Raw genomic sequence first — 21,507 nt, 5'->3', positions numbered from 1 at the left:
CGTGTGATATAAACTGTATGACACTCTGAAAAAGGCAAAACTATGATGACAGTAAAAAAAATCAGTGGTTTCCAGGGTTTAGGGGAGGGAAGGATGAATAGATGAAGCACAGAGAATATTTAGGGTAGTGAAACTTCTGTATGATACTATCATTCTATATACATGTCATTATGTATTTGTCCAGATCCATACAATATACAACATACAACACCAAGAGTGAACCCTAAGGTAAACTGGACTCTGTGTAATAATGATGCATCTATGTAGCTTCATCAGTAACAACTGTATCACTCTGGTATGGGATATTGATAGTGGAAAAGGCTGTATGTATGTGTTTGTGAGCAGCAGATATATGGGAATTCTCTATATCTTTTGCTAAAATTTATTGTAAACCTAAAATTGCTTTAAAAAATAAATTCTATTTAAAAGAAAAAAGTACAATAAAGTCTTTCCTTGGAGTTTTAACTATCTCAATCATGACTATTAACAACTGTGCAGTTACTTAAGCCAATTTTTTTTGTTTATTTTCTTCTTTTTTTAAAAAAAAATTTATTTATTTATGATAGTCACAGAGAGAGAGAGAGAGAGAGACAGAGGCAGAGACATAGGCAGAGGGAGAAGCAGGCTCCATGCACTGGGAGCCCAATGTGGGATTCGATCCCGGGTCTCCAGGATCGCGCCCTGGGCCAAAGGCAGGCGCCAAACCACTGCGCCACCCAGGGATCCCTGTTTATTTTCTTGAGAGAGAGCAAGCTAGCAAGCCATGAGTCAGGGGAGGGACAGAGGGAGAGAATCTTCAAGCAGACTCCTTGCCTGAGCATGGAGCCCAATGTAGGGCTTGATCTCATGACCCATGAGGGCATAACCTGAGCCAAAACCAAGAATTATACGCTTAACTGACACCCAGGTACCCTTTAAGCCAAAAACATTGGGTCATCTTTGATTCCTTTCTTTCAATATTCTGTATCCAGTTGTTCTCAAATCTAGTGGATGCTACATTCAGAAAACATCTGGAATCTGTTCACTTGTGACCATTTCCTACTTTTATGATGCTGGTCCGAGCCAGTATTAACTTTTACCTAGATTATTGTAGAAGCCCCCAAGTGGTGTCCCTGCTTCTACCTTTCCTTACCCCTAAGTTCCTCATAGCCCATAAAACCTAGCAGACATAAGATCATAATTGCTCCTCTGCTTTGGGTCTCCTAATGGCTTCCTGTTAAAAGCCCAGGTGCTTACATTCACCCCCAAGGACCTAAAAATGTTCTTTGGTGCTTTCCTATTTTTCTCCTCTTTCAGTCCACTAACCACGCCAGCTTCCATGTTTCTCAGACAGCAAGCATACCTTCCTAAGCATTTTGTACTTACTGTTCTCTCTGGCTGCAGTGCTGTTCCCCCATAACCTTACCTTTTTCAGATTTTTGCTCAAAAGTCATTTTATCAATAAGGCTTTTGTGCTTACCCTATTTAAGACATCAGTACCTCCTCCCACCTCTACCATTATTTACCCCCATTACAGTGCTTTATTTTTCTTTGTTTTTCTTATCACTATCAGAAAAAGTAATATGTATATATATTTTACTTATTTCTTTGTTTTCTATACCTCTCCTCATTAGAGTGTAAGCCCCTTGAAAGCAGAGCTTTTCATCTGTTTGGTCATTACTATTTATTTCTTTGTTTCTAGAATTACTGGTATCACATTAGGCTCTCAATAAATATTTGTTGTATTGAATAACTATTCAAGATAGTACAGTAAAAAGAGGTAGGCAATCTGGGTTCCAGATCTGTCACTAAGATTAAGTAGCTTTGTGACCTGAGTGCTTGTGGGTCTCAGTCTTATCATTTGGGTCAAGTGAGAGATTTGACATAGGTGGTTTTTAATGCAGTGAGATAATAGAAATATATATTGGTTTCTACCCCTAGTTCCTAGGACAGAAACCGTTGTAATTTCCTGAGTGATAGGAGTGTCCTTTGTTCTAATGAGGTGACTCTGGTTGGATTCCCAGATGGCTCCTGGATATGGGCTAGTCACTGGAAAAACCGAACTGTGATTAGAAGCTTGGCATTTTCAGTCCTGCCCCTCCTTCTCTTCAGAAGGGAGAAAGGCTGAAAATGGAGTTAATAATGGATTATGTCTACATGATGAAGCTTCATAAAATCTCTGAAGTAAGAGGTTCAGAGAGCTTCCATCTGAATATTCATTTGTATCTTTTGTCACATTCTTTAATAAACTGGTAAATATAAGTAAATGTTTTCCTGAGTTCTGTGAGCTGCTCTAGCAAATTAATTAGACCCAAGGACGAAGTCTTTGTAACTTCCATAACCTTTGATCTATAGCTGGTTGGTCAGAAGCATAGGTGATAACCTGAGCTTGTGACTGATGTCTGTAGTGTGTGGGAGTGGGTGGGTGGGGAGGAGGTAGCATAGTCTTGTGGGACTGAGCCCTTCTAGGATCTGATGTCACCTCTCCATGTATAGTGTCATAATTGAATTAAATTGTAGAACAACCAGCTAGTGTTAGAAAATTGCTTGTTGGGAAAAAAAACCTCTATATAGTTGGTGACCAGAAGTGTGAGTGTTCTGTGTGACTAGTACAGAAGACACACAGGAAAGAAGCATACACTAGTGAAGAACTGGGTTTTTCCCTACATAGGAAAGAAAAAGTTGGAATTTTTTTTTTAATATTTTTTTTCTTTATTTATTTATGATAGTCACAGAGAGAGAGAGAGAGGCAGAGACACAGGCAGAGGGAGAAACAGGCTCCATGCACCGGGAGCCCAACGTGGGATTCGATCCCGGGTCTCCAGGATCACGCCCTGGGCCAAAGGCAGGCGCCAAACCACTGCACCACCCAGGGATCCCAAAGTTGGAATTTTTTAAGAAAGATTTTATTTATTCATGAGAGACACAGAGAGGTAGAGACATAGGCAGAGGAAGAAGTAGGCTTTCCAGGGGGAGCCTGATGTGGGGCTCGATCCCAGGATCCCAGGATCATGACCTGAGCCAAAGGCAGACGCTCAACCACTGAGCCATCCAGGCGCCCCTGGATTTTTTTCTTTTACAAATGTAAGCCAGAATTTAAAATTTTATAACTGTAGGAATCTTGAGCAGCCATCTTTCCTTATAAAGGCTCTGAGTTCAGAAACATTGTTTCACTCACTGGTATCTGTTCCTGTTATGAATAGTGGACGGATTATTGGCAGGACTAAGGCTTGTTTGGTGAAGCATCTGAAGGTTGTGGGAAATTCAGTACAAGGAGCTAGCTACTCAGGGGCCCCAAGCCAGAGGGACTCCAGTCCAAAAGAAAGATCTTGTCTTTGAGGTTCTACTTGAAGATCAGGAACTTATCCTAGGAATAAGAACAAATCATCTTATTTTGAAATTTTCTAAGCAGCTGTATTTCCCCTCACTTTCTTTTGAGGGGCCTTTTTCCTCCTCTTCCTTTCCTCCTGTCATTGTGAGTTCTCTCCTATGCTTGGTTCTTTATGAAGTAGTTAATTTTCTATTACATGTTTAGGTAAACTGTTATTTAGATTTCTTCTGATTAAATTTAGAATTTAATTACTTTTAAATATTTAAAAATAGATTAATAGAATTTAACAATTAATTGAAACGTAATAAAGATCATTTACCTTTTTAAAGATTTTATTTATTTTATATTTTATTTATTTTATTTATCTATTTTATTATTTTTTTATGAGAATACACAGAGGAGAGAGAGAGAGAGAGGCAGAGACACAGGCTCCATGCAGGGAGCTCAACGTGGGACTCAATCCTGGATCTCCAGGATCACGCCCTGGGCTGAAGGTGGCACTAAACCACTGAACCACCTGGGCTGCCCAAATTTTACCTTCTTTGTTACATATACACCTTTAGTCCAATGTACAATTCTTGCTAACATTTTCTTGTGTTTTGAAGGTTAACAAAGTACTTTTTCACATGTACCATGTATTTTTTTCAAGAGTCCTGTGCGATTAATTATGGAGAAGAGAAAACTTAGACTGCAAGATTGAAGGATTAGCCCAAACTCACACAGCTACTAAGGGGCATAGTTGAGATTTGAAACTTATTTGGGTGCCTGTGTCCATGTTATTTTTTATTATTGTTTTTAATTGAAGTATAGTTGACATACAGTTTCAGGTGTAAGCCCATGTTATTTTAAGACTTCCACCAAACTGAATATTGTTTCTCTTATACTTGACCCTTTATAACAATTGCTAATCAAAAGCATGGGACTTTAGGAGCTTTTAAATATCCAAATGTGGTATGTATCTTTTGGGATTTGTATAGGTGTTTCCACTTGGGCCAGTTCTGGCATTGTAAGATTGAGTTAGGAGTATAAATAAACTCATTAAAAAATTTTGGCGGGCAGCCTGGGTGGCTCAGTGGTTTAGCGCTGCCTTCAGCCCAGGGCATGATCCTGGAGACCCGGGATCGAGTCCCACGTCGGGCTCTTTGCATGGAGCCTGCTTCTCCTTCTGCCTATGTCTCTGCCTCTCTCTGTCTCTCTCATGAATAAATAAATAAAATCTTTTAAAAAATTTTTTTGGCAAGCATATAGTGCTAAGAAGCATTGAAAACAGTGTAATCTAGTGAGGAGGTCATAGATGTCATTGTCAGAGCTTTAAATCCTGGCATGGCTACATATTAATATTGAAGAAGTCACTTCTGCTAGGTCACAAGTTTTTTAAGTGTGGCCTATAGACCTTTGAAGGTCTATAAGGTGGTACAAAATCAATTGAGGGTAAACTGCTGGTATCTCAGCATGAATCCAGGGAGTAGCACCAGGCTATGCTGGTTGTCATTGTATTCTTTACCAGCATGCATTCACAGTAAAATAAAATGCCAGTATCAATTTAAAAATGTCCTTGGTGATGATACTTACCTGGCAAGATAGATACCATAATCACAAAGAGTGTTTTTTTTTTTTTTTTTAAGATTTTGTTTATTTATTTATGAGAGAGAAAGAGAGAGAGGCAGAGACACAGGCAGAGGGAGAAGCAGGCTTTATGCAGGGAGCCCGATGTGGGATTCTCTCCCAGGTCTCCAGGATCATGCCCTGGATTGAAAGGCGACGCTAAACCGCTGAGCCACCCCGGCTGCCCACAAAGAATGTTCTTGAAGAAGCAGTAATATTAACTGTAATTCTCAACCCTTGAGTTGACGCATCTTTTAAATAGTCCTGTGATGGAAATAGGAAGTATGTATAGAGCACATCTGGTGCATTCTAAAGAAAGATCGTTTGATCAAGGAAAATACTTGTGTAGTTTTTTTGTATCACGAGCTGAAAATAGCCTCTTTTTTTTTTTTATGGAACACTATTTTTATTTGAGAGAATGGATAACAAACTATGGATGTTTGGCCACCATCTTTGCACCAATGAGGGAGTGAGCCAGTCACTTCAAAGAAAACAATTAATAATATTTACTACCAGTGACAAAATTTGGGTTTTCAAATCAATAATTGGAATTTTAGAAAATTTGGGATGCCTGGGTGGCTCAGCAGTTGAGTGTCTACCTTCAGCCAGGGCATGATCCTGGAGTCCCAGGAGTCGAGTCCCACATTGGGCTCCCTGCGTGGAGCTTGCTTCTCCCTCTACTTGTGTCTCTGCCTCTCTCTCTCTCTCTGTGTCTCTCATGAATAAATAAATAAATAATTTTTTTTAAAGGAATTTTAGAAAATTTGAGTTTACCACCATGAGGCTGTCAGCTTCTGATATTTAAAGACTTCTCTGTTGGTGGTGATGATAACAAATCTGGTTTTTTGCTGATGTATAATGAAATATCATTTCCGTTTTCAAATGACTGGTATGTTAGCCACTAAGTGTTTGACCAGTCCATCTAACGGAATAGGAAAAAGACCATTTATCAAGTGGTCAATCAATATTAAAAGAATATGCACATTAATCTCTAAAGGTTATTAAAATGCTTTTCCATTTTGTAAAATATACTTGTGTGAAGCTGGATTTTATTCATATACTTTCATCAGTATATTGCAACAGATTGAATGTAGAGGCAGATTATGAAAACGTAGTGACATTTTACTTAGCCAGACATTAAATTTGTGTCATTTTTGAAAACTGTTTATTTTCCATTAGAAATATGTGTATGTTACTATTTACTTATTTTAAAAATTAAATATTAAAATGATTAGTTTTAATTTTTTTTGTTTGAATTTCTAATATGGTCAGTAGCAACTGATAAAAACTATATAAGCAAAAGCTTTTGGGAGACCTATAATTTTTAAGACTATGAATGGGTCCTGAAACTAAAAAGTTTAAAAAAAACTACCGAGCTAGACAACTGTTTCCTTGCCTCTAGTGATGGAATAAAATCCACATCTCAGGATTGCTTTTGTTTTGTTTTGTTTTTGAATTGCTTTTGTTTTAAATGAGATTTATAGGAGCGCCTGGGTGGCTCAGTTGGTCGTGTCTGGACTCTTGGTTTCAGCTCAGGTCACAACCTCTTAGGTTTGTGAGATCTAGCCCAGCGTCAGGCTCTGCACTTAGGATGGAGTCTGCTTCCCTCTCTCTGCTCCCCCCCCCATGTGTACATTCTCTCTCTCTAAAATAAATAAATAAATCTTCTTAAAAAATGAGATTTACAGAGCATCTGTGATGTGGAAAACATACTAGATGGTAGAAATTATTTGTGAAATGATGAGTGAGCTTCCAGTAGTGTCGGACAAGCTTAGTTGTCTGCACATGTTCTCAGTGAATGTTTTTTATACTAAAGAATTTTGGAAAAAAACTTTCATTATAGAGTAGGAACTGTTGGGTCCCTGAAGCAGAATATTTGATCATCTCTTAAATATATATATATATATATATGGTAAATGGAAACTTATAAAATTTTTATTTAAGAACATATTTCTTAAATATATTTTTTTTTTAATTTATTTATGATAGTCACAGAGAGAGAGAGAGAGGCAGAGACACAGGCGGAGGGAGAAGCAGGCTCCATGCACCGGGAGCCCGACGTGGGATTCGATCCCGGGTCTCCAGGATCGCGCCCTGGGCCAAAGGCAGGCGCCAAACTGCTGCGCCACCCAGGGATCCCACATATTTCTATAAATTTCAGTAGAAAAGTTTAAGGACACTCATTCTTTTACCATACCTTTATAAAAGTAACTTTTATAAAACTTTTAAATATTCCCTTTCTGACTCTGTGTGTATACATAGTAAAATGTGTGGTTTATTATAGGTATAGTTTTGTGTTCCATACTTTACCCTAATCATTTTTCCATTTTGCTGTGTAGTTTCCATTATAATCATTATTCATGATTGGTCCAAGTTTTTGAGTTGGTAGATCATACTTTATTAATATAGTCTCTTATGTTAGTCCTGAAGGTTGTTTCTTTTATTATTATAAATGATATTGTAACACATTTTCTAAATATTTACACAGTATTTATTTATCTTTAGGATATAGTCATGGAAGTGGAATTATTAGGCCAGAGTAATATACTCACATGTATATATTCACTGATATGTACACACATATTTTTACTGCTCATACAATGTGTGTATATATATAAACATATATACTATGTAATTGATATATGATATACATCCATCATATATATATCTGTGGGATTGAAATTGAGAAGTATACTTTTTTAATAAAGATTTATTTTAGATAGAGAGCCTGTGGAGGGTGTGGAGCAGAGGGCGAAGAGAGAAAATCCCAAGCAGACTTACTCGGGGCTCAGTCCCATGACCCTGAGATCAGTACCTGAGCCAAAACCATGAGTTGGACACTCAACTGACTGAGCCACCCAGGCGCCCTGAGAAGTATGGTCTCAAAGGGAAGGGCTTCACATAGATAGAAATGGACAGCAAATACTTTGGACGAATAATAGTCTACCACTTGACTGAGATTTGAACATTTCATTTATTTGCTTGCTAATTTTAAGAAGGTAGGAAAATTTTATTTAAACTTTCTAAAGTTTTTTTTTTAACTTCAAGCAAGTAATAACTTCAGATTTATGAAATATTGTTATAAAGGGCAGTGTTTTATTTCTTTCAGTAGTTAACATTTAAATTTCAGTTTTGTTCACTATGACTAAGATTCTTGTATGTTTTAAGTGTTAGAAATTGAATAATTTTATTTTCAAGTATAAAAGATGATTGTAAAAAAACAAAACAAAAAAAAAGATGATTGTATAGGAAGTGATTAGTTATAGTTGGTACAGTAAATTATAGTAAATTCCTTAAATTCCTTTAATCCAAAATCCTTAGAAAAACTGAAGTTTTCTTTAGGAATTAGGATTAAGATAATCTAGTTGACTGAAGTTACCACATGTACAATTTGTCAATTACTAATTTTCAGTCACATAGAAAATGATGAAATATACAGTTCTTTTTTACTGATTATTGAGAAGACATTCCATAGCTTCCAAAGTAGAAGCCTCCAAAGTAGAGTGTGGGAAGGTAGGTTGATCTGCTTTTCATGATAACTGTGAAGTGTCGTGTAAATTCATTCTTTGAAAAAAATTCTTACCCACTTGCTTCCTTATCTTTTGTCTCATTAAAATAGATGCTGAGTATGGGTGGGGTGGTTAGCTTAGCTTATTAACAAGTTAGATAATTGATCAGTTATTTCAAATTCTCAAGTGATAGGGCACCTGGCTGACTCAGTCAATGGAGCATGTGACTCTTGATCTTGGGGTCATGAGTTCAAGCCTCATGTTGGGCATAGAGATTACTTAAAAAAATTCTAGATGACAAGATAAATGAAAGAACTTTGAGGGAGAAGGCCTATAACATTAATGATCTAGGAATGACCTTATTGGTAATTGTGAGATTTATTTTAGTGCTTCTATTAGGCTTGAGAGCTGTGTGCTTGGCAGTTTTGCTTACACTTTATTTCTTTTTATAAGTGTCAGTATTTCAGGCCTTCCTAATTACATGCTCCTTTACACATTTCGCTCTCACTTTTATTATTTTACTCCTTTACAGGAATTTGTAATTAATCAGCATATATTGACTTTCTTTTATAGTTTTATGACCTTTGCGAACTATTCAGAACTGGAGGTCAGGTTCCTGACACAAACTACATATTTATGGTATGTAAACCCACATGATACCAAATACTTATTTAAAATGGAAAACATCTGATTTATTACATGGAAATTATATAACAATTTCTTTGTCATATGACAATCACTTTGTAAATGTATGAAAAGGTGATGCTATACTTTTTTACATTTTGTCATCTTGTCTGGTTGAAAATGATTGCTTTAGTAAATTGCCATATGCATAGGACTGGGTTCTAGGCATAAGTAATGGTTGGCAGAAAAATAACCCAGAACCTCCCAGGATTAAGGCACAGAGCTTTAATTTACTGTTATTTTATCATATCTTCTTGAGCATTCATTTTCATCTGTTATCAGTCTGTAGATTGATGAATATATGAACATATTTGCTATTAAGGTGGATATTTGCTTACTTTCCTTTTGGAATGTCATGTTACTATTGAGTTTTTTATGAATCCTATCATTTTCTTTCTTCTAGAGGTTTGTGTGTCACTTTCCTATTCTTTGAGCTGTTTTCCTATTGATCTAACAACATTGTCCCAAGTAAAATACTAATGGGAAGTGTAAGTAGTATGGCTTCACAAGCAGTTGTAAAATACACAACTGAACCTAAAACACTAATTAAGGTATATACTTTTATAAAAACACTATTTCTTCAAGTTGTTAGTTTTTTTTATATAATTACAATGATTTTTAGGATGCCTGGCTGGGTCAGTCAGGAGAGTGTGTGACTTGATCTCAGGGTCATGAGTTTGAGCCCCACGTTGGGTGTAGAGATTACTTAAACATTTAAAAATAATAATTAAATGATTTTTGAAATTCATTAAAAAATTTTGGATTCACATGTGACCTTTTTGAAACACCTGCTAATGTAGGTAATAGAGAATTAGAAAAATAGTGGTTTTTCAGGGAAGATCCTTGAGAGAATTGGATAACAGGTTCCTGTAGACCTCCTGAATCATAAGACTAGCACACTTAGTAGAGACTGCTTATTTACTTCAATTTGAATTTTTTGTTAAAACCCAATTTCCAAATAAATCAATGTATGACCCTTCAATTTTGTTATTTTTTTTGCCATGTCTCTGAGTTTGTACACCTTGGTATAATTTAAAAAATATATTGTTGCTATTATTTCTAACTGTAAACTTTTATTTACAGGGTGATTTTGTAGACAGAGGTTACTATAGTTTGGAGACCTTCACTTACCTTCTTGCACTAAAGGCTAAATGGCCTGATCGTATCACACTTTTGCGAGGAAATCATGAAAGTAGACAGATAACACAGGTGTATGGATTTTATGGTAAGACTTTCTATTTCTCTGATTCTCTGAATATTGCTTTCCTTTCCTCTTTGGGAAAAAAGCCATACAAGTCATACATGTGCTTTATATAAAGTTAGAAATATAAATCATCTTTTTCCACTTTTTAACTCCTCCTCTTCCCCCATTCAACTGAGAACCTTACCATGGAGAGAGAACTGTTCTTAATTTTTTGATGTACATCATCCTGGATCATTGCCCTAAAGTGTAGCCCTCAGTTTACATCATTGGAATCATCAGGGGTACTTGTTAAACATGTACATTGCTGGGCCCCCACTGAAAACCTGTTGGAGTGGGAATCCTAGAATCTGCTGAAGGTAAATGTTCTGCACTTGAAAGTTGAGAACCTATTATATATTATATGTATATGTGTGTGTGTGTGTGTGTTTATAAACATATTTATGTGTGTACATACCTGCTTTTTTCACTTAATGCTGTGACCAGCCTTTCTTTACTTCATTGACATTATTTTTATAGTTGCATTATATTACACTGTATGGATGTACTATAATTGATTAAATCAGTACCTTTAACATTGGACATTGGAGTTGTTTTTAAGTTGCTGACATATATAATATTATATGTGTATAACATATATAATTATGTGTATATATATATATGTGTGTATCTATGTGTTCCATCCAGAGAATGCTAGGACCTCAGGGGTTAGAAACAGAACTTAGCCATTAAAAGCAAAATATATCTGCTTCTATAAAACTTGTATATGGTTGAAAGTTTTAAAAAATGAAGTTAGGAAAAAAAATTAGGTTACAAAGCTCTTTGAAGGAGATAGAGAGCAGGACTGTTGAGATTATTAACATGAATTTTCCTTAAGCTTAATTAAGGCATATATTGAGATATTTGAAAATATTAATCTCATACCCTTTAGTTTCAGATTTTATATTTTGGATTCTCTTATGTCATTATAAAGATGAGCCAAACTCTTATTTGTAAGCCACTATCAATTACTAAATTGAGAAATTTTGATAATTTATTATTATATGCTTGTTAATAGTAATTGATAAGTTAGATGGCTAATATTTGTCCCCTTTTTACAAGTTACTTTTGATTTTCATTCACAAAATAACAAGTACCATTTAAAATGAAAGTTTTTGATTCTTTTGCAAAATAGTCAATAATTTGGATAGTATACACAGTGGTATTAGCTTAGTAAAAGCAACCGGCTCTAAGATTAATGTTATACATATAATTATACCCAGAATTTGACCAACAGTTATCAGTGAAGAACAAAGAGATTAAAAGCAGGAGAGGAAGGAGGGCATTTTAATCAAGAGGCCTTGACTGAAGAAAGTAACAACAGCACAACATCTAGTATTGAGTGAGCTATGTTGTTCCCAAGCTGTGCTCATCTATTATTTTGTTTGATAAAAGGAAGTCCAGTAGTTTCTCAGGCAGGAGATAATTTTAGTCATCATGGAACTTAACATTGATTTTAAAGTAGCAAAATGTCCATATATAACAATTATATTGGGCCTTCAGTTCACACTGATAAACATATACTAAGCAGTTATTATGAACCAAATGCTTTGCACATGTATGAAGATGAAAAAGATTCCTGCCTGCAAGTTCAGCCCAATGTTAATGTTCTCATGGCAAGTTTACATGAAGATCCTGCTTCACACATAGGGTAATTTAGAAAATCATGAGGATTGATCATACCCCATAGTCTTTTTTTTTTTTTTTAAGATTTTATTTATTTATTCACAACAGACACAGAAAGAGAGGCAGAGTCACAGGCAGAGGGAGAAACAGGCTCCATGCAGGGAGCCCAACGGGGGACTCAATCCTGGGTCTCCAGAATCAGGCCCTGGGCTGAAGGTGGCGCTAAACCGCCGAGCCACCGGGGCTGCCCAACCCATAGTCTTCTCTATCATTATCAGCTGTACTTATGGCAATAAAGATATGGCATCTTTTTTAAAATTGAGGAAGAAGTCAAAGAACAGAACTTCCATGGTATTAACTGAAAGAAGAGATGTATGTCTTATTTACTGTTGTAAACAGCAGAGAAATTGTTCACTGGGAATATGTCAGAATCTGATTGCAACTGGTCTCCAGTGATGATTGCAGGTGTAGTCACTGAAGCTCAAGTATTTCGTTGCACAATTTGCAGAAAATCTCTGAAGATGCGGTCTGGGCCTGAGAAATGTTGAGATAGGAATCACCCATGCTCCTATAATTAAGGGTCCTCTGATTTGTTTGATTATCCTATTAGAGTAAGGTGGTCATTTTAAATAAATTACTGATAGAATTGTCCAGTATGAATAACATAGTAGACAAAAGCATTTGTTTTGGGTTTATGAACTTATATTTAACTCTTCCTGATCATAGCAGTTTGATCAATAATTTCAGCTGCTTTGTATGGCCCCTTCTGGAATGAAAAGCAAGACCACATGCTTAGACTAGTTAAACACTAGTCTCCTTCATGACTCTATATGGAAGGCATATCACGTTATAGCTTGCCATCCTGGTTTAAGTTAAACTTCTTTAGGATTGGATGTGCTCTTTATTTTTATTGGCAGATTCAGAACTTCATTAATGGGAACTCTTCTATTTCTTTCATAGATGAGTGCCAAACCAAATATGGAAATGCTAATGCCTGGAGATACTGTACCAAAGTTTTTGACATGCTCACAGTAGCAGCTGTAAGTTTATGTAAATCTGTGCAAAACCTCAAGTATTTTCCTGCCAATACCCCTTTGCATACTTTTATCTAATTGCCGTCTCAATTATATTTATAGCATTAGCATTCATTGATGAATTTAGATATGACTAAGTTTATTATTATACTTTCAACACTGTTATCCTTTTTTGCTAGTTAATAGATGAGCAGATTTTGTGTGTTCATGGTGGTTTATCTCCTGATATCAAAACACTGGATCAAATTCGAACCATTGAACGGAATCAGGAAATTCCTCATAAAGGAGCCTTTTGTGATCTGGTTTGGTCAGATCCTGAAGACGTGGATACTTGGGCAATCAGTCCCCGAGGAGCAGGTTGGCTTTTTGGCGCAAAGGTCACAAATGAGGTAAAGCCAATATTTTTGGAAAGATGGTTTGTTGATTGCTAATGGACTACAAAAGAACTGTGGTGGCTATAGATAACAACCTTCTGTTTCTCATCTAGCTTATTCTGTATGTCTTTCCTTATTCATTAAATAAGATCACATAAGGAAAGCACTTCCTTCAGTATCCACTTGGTAATAGTGTAAACGTTTCTTTTTCAAATATTGCAATTAAGTAATATGATATAGGCAACATACATATGTATAAAATTTTTAATATATATAATTTAGATGTAATAGATGTATAACATTGTATTAGTTTTAGATGTATAACATGATTTGATATATGTATATATAGTGAAAAGCCAAATTTTGAAATTCACTAGTATCAATAAAAAAAATACACACATACGCATTATATATGCATGTAGGGATGAGCTTGTGTTGGGAAGTAATGCAGCACAATGGAATTAGAGAGCTAGGTTCAACAATAATTTAAGTAAATTACATATGTTCTCTGAGCCTCTGTTTCCTTAAGTTACAAAAGAAGTATAATAAATCTCAGAATTCTTTTTTTTTAAACAATTCCTTTTTTTATTTTTTTATTTTATTTTATTTATTTATTTTTTTTATGATAGTCACACACACAGAGAGAGAGAGAGAGAGAGGCAGAGACATAGGCAGCAGGAGAAGCAGGCTCCATGCACCGGGAGCCCAACGTGGGATTCGATCCGGGGACTCCAGGATCGCACCCTGGGCCAAAGGCAGGCATTAAACCGCTGCGCCACCCAGGGATCCCAAATCTCAGAATTCTTATAAGAATCATACTATAGAGGAATGCCTCGGTGGCTCAGTGGTTGGATGTTTGCCTTTGGCTCAGGGCATGATCTGGGAAGCTCCATGCTTCCTGCATGGAGCCTGCTTCTCCCTCTGCCTGTGTCTCTGCCTCTCTCTCTGTCTCTTCTGAATAAATAAAATCTTTAAAAAACAAAGAACCATACTAGACCCTTAGTAGGTGATAGTTGATAGCAATATATTTTTATTATACCATAAAAATTTCGTTTCACATCTGATAGTGCTTATAGAATGCATTTCTTCTAATAAATTACGTGACTGTATGATTTCTATAACTTAGGCCAAAACAGCCTTATTTGTCTATAACTTACTGTAAGTAGTGGGGATAACTATAGTAGAATGGGTTCTATAATCATGAGAACGTTAGTAAAAGGATTTATACTTTTTATTATTATTTTATTTTTTTTTAGAGAGGGAGGGGGAGAGCAGAGAGAGAGAGGAGGGAAAGATAGAATCTTAAGCAGGTTCCATCCATGCCCAGTGTGGAGCCAGACATGGGGCTCGATCTCACAATCCTAAGATCATGACCTGAGCCAAAATCAAGAGTTGGGTGCTCCTGAGCTCCAGGAGCCCCAGACTGTATTTAAATATTATTTTCTTACTTATTTTTTTTTTTAATTTTTATTTATTTATGAGAGTCACAGAGAGAGAGAGAGAGAGGCAGAGACACAGGCGGAGGGAGAAGCAGGCTCCATGCACCGGGAGCCTGATGTGGGATTCGATCCCGGGTCTCCAGGATCGTGCCCTGGGCCAAAGGCAGGCGCCAAACCGCTGCGCCACCCAGGGATCCCTCTTACTTATTTTATATATAAATATAACATGATTCTTTTTATGTGCTAGATATTTAACAAAACCTTTCTGACTTGCAGTTTGTTCATATCAACAACTTAAAACTCATCTGCAGAGCACACCAACTAGTGCACGAAGGCTATAAATTTATGTTTGATGAGAAGCTGGTAACAGTATGGTCTGCTCCTAATTACTGCTATCGTTGTGGAAATATCGCTTCGATCATGGTCTTCAAAGATGTAAATACAAGAGAACCAAAGTTATTCCGGGCAGTTCCAGATTCAGAACGTGTTATTCCTCCCAGAACGACGACGCCGTATTTTCTTTGAGGCCTTCGCCCATCCTGCTGACCCATTTTTCTTCCTTCTTCATACCCCAACTTTCGTGTATTACCCTCTACAATATACTTTTTATTGAGCACTTTGCTGCTGAAATGCTGCCTCTTGCCTTTTTTTTAATTTTAAATTATCTAAATTTATTGTTTGTTATGGTGTCTATAGCAATGTTTTTCTATCAATTTTCTCCCCTATCCCATCCCCACTTTGGACTCATTTGAGAAGACTTGAGAAATGTCTTAATACTCACACTGCTGCATGTAGCTCTTGCTTATTTACTGGTCTGGGGGAAACAGGATGTGTCTCCTCTTTTTAAAAAGCCAATTGACAGAACAGACTATACCGAAATGCTCCTCCTTTTGTATCATTCAGCCTTTTGTTTTAGTTTGGTAAGTTTTAAGAAATTTCAGCAGCAAAGTTGTTATTCAGTGGGCACGATGGACTGCAAATGCCTCGAGTTATGTATACCTGTCCCAGCTGTAAACTTCATTGTCCTTTGTTGGATGATATTTTAAGTGGATATAAAATAAATTGGTCTAAAGGGCTGCCCTCCTTGTTGTGTTTTTAAATTTTAGTTAAAACTGCTACAGCTTATGACTTTGTACAGTAAGATAATTGTATCGATCTTTTTTCAGATTCCTTGTATTTTTTAATAAAGTAATCTTAAACCCAGATAGGTTAAAGTATTAGAAATTTTAAACAGCTTACATTGTTAGTTTAAAGTTATTCTCCCCTCCTCCCCCCGCCCAAGTCAGAGTTTTTGACCCTTTGGTTATTGAGTTTAAAACTTCAACTGAAATTCAATACTATTTATTGAAAAAAAAAAATTACTAAACTGTGCCTAAAGAACATAACTGCCATATTAATGTTTTGGTTTATATTCTCTATAGTAATAGAAAAACATTTAATACTTGTAATGCTGATGTGTTCATTTGATACTAGTTGAGTAAAATGTGATTGATCCAGTTTACAATCTATCATGCATATCATTAAGTAAAATCTGTGTACTTTTCAGTAGGAATCATTCTCCTCTTGATGTAACACTTGACCTTAACTTTTAGAAAGTGTTCAATTTTTAACTGCAACTGGAAAGGTTGAAAAGTCAGGACTCTTGTATTTGTGAACTGTAATTTGAAGCAAATTTTAAAAAGTGTAGAAAGAAACAAATTGTCCTTTTTTGTAAAGGTCTGTGGTACCATGTTTCGGCTTTGTGTAAGTAATTTGAATATCCAAAGGGTGTGATGATCAGTTCTTTATATGCAACTGTCCACTTAATAAGGACAAGTGTTCCAGTGTCTCTTATGACTGTGGTCATAAATGATGTTGGAATTTACTATTTTGTGAAATAGTTGGTATCCCTTTACTACTATAATTAATTTTTGTCATTCCAGGAAATCTTTGTGAAGCCAGCCAATTAATAAAGCACTTTAGTATCTGTTCAGGTAGTTTTGAAAACCAACTTTTCCCCTTCAGGATAAGAACTTCCAGGTTACCTAAAAATGCAATAAAAATCTTTATAATCTAAGCTTCTTGGCACATAATTTTTCATCAGGGTTTTTCTTTTATTAAATGAGCACAATAATATTTTTATTTTTATTTTCTTTTTTTGCCATAACCACCTAGCTCCTTGTTTAGTTTTTAATTGTATAGCTATATGAAAGAAGTGGCTAAGACATTTGCTGCACACACTTGAACTGTTGGGTCAGTAGCTTTGTGTTACTGCCCTGACCCCAGTGTAATTCAGGGGGAAAGGTATTTTTATCTTACAGGGATATGTAGCTATGTATTTTACTAATTGTGAAACACTGGAAATTAATGATGCAGACAACTTGGTGTAGTCTTTGAACAGCTCTCTGCAGTGTTTTTTTCTGTTACCATAAATTGTATTTAAGTGCTTGCTCTCCTCTGCTTCTAAGTTGTACCAATAAAATCGGTAACCTCAGCCCTCCCTTCCCATTTGACACTCCTTAGCTTAGATTGATGTAGTTGTTTTAGCTATCCCTGTAATGTGACCTTTATTTTTAAGTCATGGTGTACTGCATTTGTTTGTCACTAGTTGGGCATGTGCCAATAATATTTTGTCCATTCCTTAATTGCCATCTCTATTTTGTCTGATTTTTTTCTCTTCAGCTGAATAACGGCTTTTTTGCATGAAAAAAAGAAGTTTTTACAATTAGACATGTAAAGGGAAGAGAGAGTGAATGTATTGGACTTTGTAAGCCTAAAAGGAATATTTGGATTTAATAAATAAGGGCTATGTACGATATAGAGTAATCATGTAGTGGAAGATACTTGCCAGTCATAGATTTGTAGGCAGGAGGATCTGTTACTCCCTGTATCTAGGCTGAATGTAAAATCCTTTATGTTGTATTAATGGGGGTAATAACTATTTTTATTTGCTGATGATATACTTGGTTTCTAATAAAGTGTCCTAGGCTCTAGTGAGAACTGTCTACTTTTAATTGCCAATTACTCCCTTTCCCCTTTTCCTGATATGCACTTGGCTAGCTTTTCATAGGTTAATGCTTTTTCCTGAAACATCTCACTACTTTAAATGTGTTCATTTGGGTGTGATCCTAAAAAGTCTGCATCAAGAGCACATCTAATATGCATTCTGCATCAGCTCCTAACATCTGGATGACCAGAACTGTTGGAAGATTGTGACGTCTTAAACCCTGGGTTTTGCTTTTGAAATAAGGTTTGAAATATTCTTTGCATTAAGATTTGTGTGTGTTTGCTTTGTAAGCCTAGCACCAGGTTTTGAAAATGCCTGTATTGCGGAAGCAAATCCAAACTCTTTCTGAGCCTCTTTCGTTGTCAGAAATAGAATTGCTTTCCATCAGCCTCCAGAAAATTGTGTACCTGGAGTTGAAGAGATTTAACAGCACGAATCCAGATTTTTAAATGTAATTGTTTTTTAAATGCTAATGTTTGTAAAGCACCTTCAGTTCCTTGGATGAAAGGTGCTATATCCTCTCAGTGTAAATTAATAAAAAGATTATAGGAAGTTTGTCAGAAAATTTTATCTAATGCATAGTCTGTAGCATGTCCCGACAAAAAGTTAGCATTTTATATAACACAATTTAAATTTAAAAAAAAAATGCTTATTCCTTCACTTGGTTGCTTGACTGGTAAACAGAAAGGAAACTTTTTATTGTTCTGCATTTAACTTTGAACTAAGTGTCCCAGTTCTTTATTTTTTTATTTTTTATTTTTTTAAAGAATTTATTTATTCATGAGAGATACAGAGAGGCAGAGACACAGGCAGAGGGAGAAGCAGGCTCCATGCAGGGAGCCCGACGTGGGACTCGATCCTGGGTCTCCAGGGTCACACCCTGGACCGAAGGCAGGCGCTAAACCGCTGAGCCACCCAGGGATCCCCTTTAAAGGCAATATTCATTATTATGGCCTGGACCTAGTTTCCAGAACCATGCATCATGAGATCATCACAACTCTTTCAATTGTATGTTTATAGTCTGCATTCATGTTCATGAAGTATACAGTGGTAAAATACCAAAAAGCATTTTGGAAAGTCCCGTAGTGTGGTGCCAGACACAGTAGATTCCTGGGGAATGTTTGTTCCTTATTGCCGTCTTCTTAATTTTCTATTTCCTTATCAATCAATTGGTGATTGCCTTTCTTACCTTCATGAGAGATTATGCTGGCTTATATCACTCAAATATTTCCTTTATTCAAACTGCATGAAATTTGTGAAGATTTTTTTTTGTATCAACAAAAATACACTCAATCCCTGGACACCCATTATTCTCAGCACTCTGCTTTTGTGTATAAATGGAAATGAGATATAAAAGACTACATAGAGGCATTATGGAATAGTATAGAGAATATAGGCTCTGGAATCAGATCTAGGTAAAAAACCCAGCTCTGCCAGGCAGTAATAGCTAACTTAGCCAAATGCTATACATGCCTTATTTTGTGTTTACCTTTACCATGATCCTAAGACTGTATTACCTCCCCGCCCTCCTTCAGAGGAAGAAACATTTAGGATAGGTAACTTTGCAGGTTGCATAGGAGGGCTGGAACTTGAACCTCTTTAGGGCATACAAGAGTACATCTTAAGCCCTCTTAAGTAATATTGGCTATTGTAGCTGTGTGACCCTGCTCAAGTTGGGTTCTCCAGATTTTAAAATTCTGTGTCTAAGTATCCTACAGGGTTGATCAAGATTAAAAATAGCACACAAAGTACTTGGCCCCTGGCCCAAAACTGCCATTTATTGAGGGCTCATTTTAATATACCCTTTGCCTGAATTAAATGTAGATGGGAAGTAAGAATAATCTAAGGCAATATATAATTGCTGGTAGTGTAGTTTATGAAAGTACAATGAATTAGAAGAAAGATATAGAATGGAGCGATTGGGAAAGGCTTAAAAGAAAGTGTGAATTAAATGTGGGCTAGAATGATGAGATGTACGTTTCTTACATATTAAAAACAGAAGCAGAGATTACTAGAACTTGCATGTGACACGAAGATAGGACTTGAGGCTGCCTCTTAGGAAGGCATAAGAAATTAAAGCAGCAGCTGTTTTGACAGAACCATGTATCAGAGAGGAGTTGACCAATTGTGAAAGATGTTGAACACACAGGATTTTAATCCCTATTTTTAAGAAATGTAATGAGTGATATTTCAAGATTAGTCTTCTAGTGAGTTGATAGTCCTCCCCACCAGGACTCCTACCTGCCACACTCTTGTCTGACAAATTATGCTGATTCCTCCTCCTTTCTGGTTTGGTTGAGATTGAGGCTCTCCATAATTTGGTAATTTGGGGATTACATAAAGTATTAACTAGGGGAGCCAACAGATGTTTGGCAACATTTTTTGTCTTGTCAAAGCCATTTAAAACCCACTACAATTTACCATCATTACTTCATAGGAGGTGTATCATTTTTAATATGAAAGATGTTAAAAGAGCCATCTCAGAATAAAGGACAGTCCTCTCTGCCAAAAAAAAAAAAAAAAAATCAGTTTTGCGAAAAGCTAGTATCCTAGTTTCTGCCTTTGTGAGGGTGAGATTTGACCCCAACCTGCTGGTGTAATCTACTCTAGGCTGTCATATAAATAATGCACAAAAACATTTTCTAATAAAAAGGAAATAGCAAAAGAAAGTTTTATGCCTCCCACCAGTTCCAAATAGATGCCAAGGATCTACCAAAAACAACAAAGCCTGTTCACATGAAGTGTAGAGAGACTGTAGAGGACATTAATGGCTGAGTTTTATATGTTAATGAGCTATGTCTTATTTTTAAGGATGGCCTTATTAAAGTATAAGAGGAACGGTAACTAATACTGTGCATATATGCTGGTAGTCTTGCATGTTTAGGTCTATTAAAAATGCAGTGAAATTTATTTTTAAATTGTTCGGCATTGAACTTACAATCATCTGCAGTATCACAGGATGGCTAGCACACCCTCAAGGATCAATTCTACTTAGTCCTTCCAAAATGGAACAAACACATTGCTTTTAGTTATGGCATCAATACTGTTTGCAGTGATGATTTTTTCTTTCATGGTAATTCTTTAAATCTCTTGCTTTCTTGGAAGCCTGCACACAAGCTTGTGATCTTTCCTGCAGAGGGCTGAGCATCTGAAACATGCTTTATTTCGGTAGATTCTTGCAGTTTTCTTGCTGGATTCTCTATGAAGGGATATCTGTGAGCAGTGAGACCATTTCAGCATGATGTAGTCAGGGACCGCATCGATGTGGTTCAAAATGAAGCTCGTTTTGGAGAGTTCCCTCACTGTCGCACCTGCCAGAGGAGTTTGGGAAATTGCAGTGCTTGGCTGTTGGTCCTGGCGTGGTGCAGTGTTGGTGGGCGCCAGCATGTGTGTGGAATGCAGGACGCAGAGCCAGGAGAACCTGCCGGCAGGTGTCTGGCGCCTGAGATGCAGTTTTTACTTTCCAGCGCACGGTGGCGCTTAGGTCGCCCCGGCCCTGCTAGCAGTCACTAAGGCACCTCCGCTGCCACCTGCAGTCTCAACCAAACTCTAGGTGGCGGGACGTGACGGCCCGAGCGCCCAATCGACAGCCAGACTTTCGGCCACACTACAGCTCTAGCCAATGGGAGCCGGGGAGAGGCGCGGAGGGGGCGGGCCCCGCGGCATGTCAGGCAGAGGCGCGAGGCCCTCCTCCCGCCTC

General features: G+C 36.7%; 1 protein-coding gene across 1 annotated transcript; it reads left to right on the top strand.

Annotated features, from left to right (window-relative positions):
• Nucleotides 1–8,967: 8,967 nt before the first annotated feature.
• On the top strand, nucleotides 8,968–17,793 carry PPP6C (protein phosphatase 6 catalytic subunit). Its single transcript, XM_041726355.1, has 5 exons — nucleotides 8,968–9,063; nucleotides 10,192–10,333; nucleotides 12,935–13,014; nucleotides 13,188–13,397; nucleotides 15,098–17,793. Exons 1-5 carry the CDS (start codon nucleotides 9,061–9,063, stop codon nucleotides 15,344–15,346), a joined length of 684 nt encoding a protein of 227 aa, XP_041582289.1. The 5' UTR covers nucleotides 8,968–9,060; the 3' UTR covers nucleotides 15,347–17,793.
• The last annotated feature ends 3,714 nt before the right edge of the window (nucleotides 17,794–21,507 follow it).

Source organism: Vulpes lagopus, chromosome 12, assembly GCF_018345385.1.
Source record: "Vulpes lagopus strain Blue_001 chromosome 12, ASM1834538v1, whole genome shotgun sequence".
NCBI classification, from domain to species: domain Eukaryota; kingdom Metazoa; phylum Chordata; class Mammalia; order Carnivora; family Canidae; genus Vulpes; species Vulpes lagopus.
The sequence above is the reverse complement of the archived record's forward strand: the minus strand, read 5'-3'. Positions and strand labels throughout refer to the sequence as shown.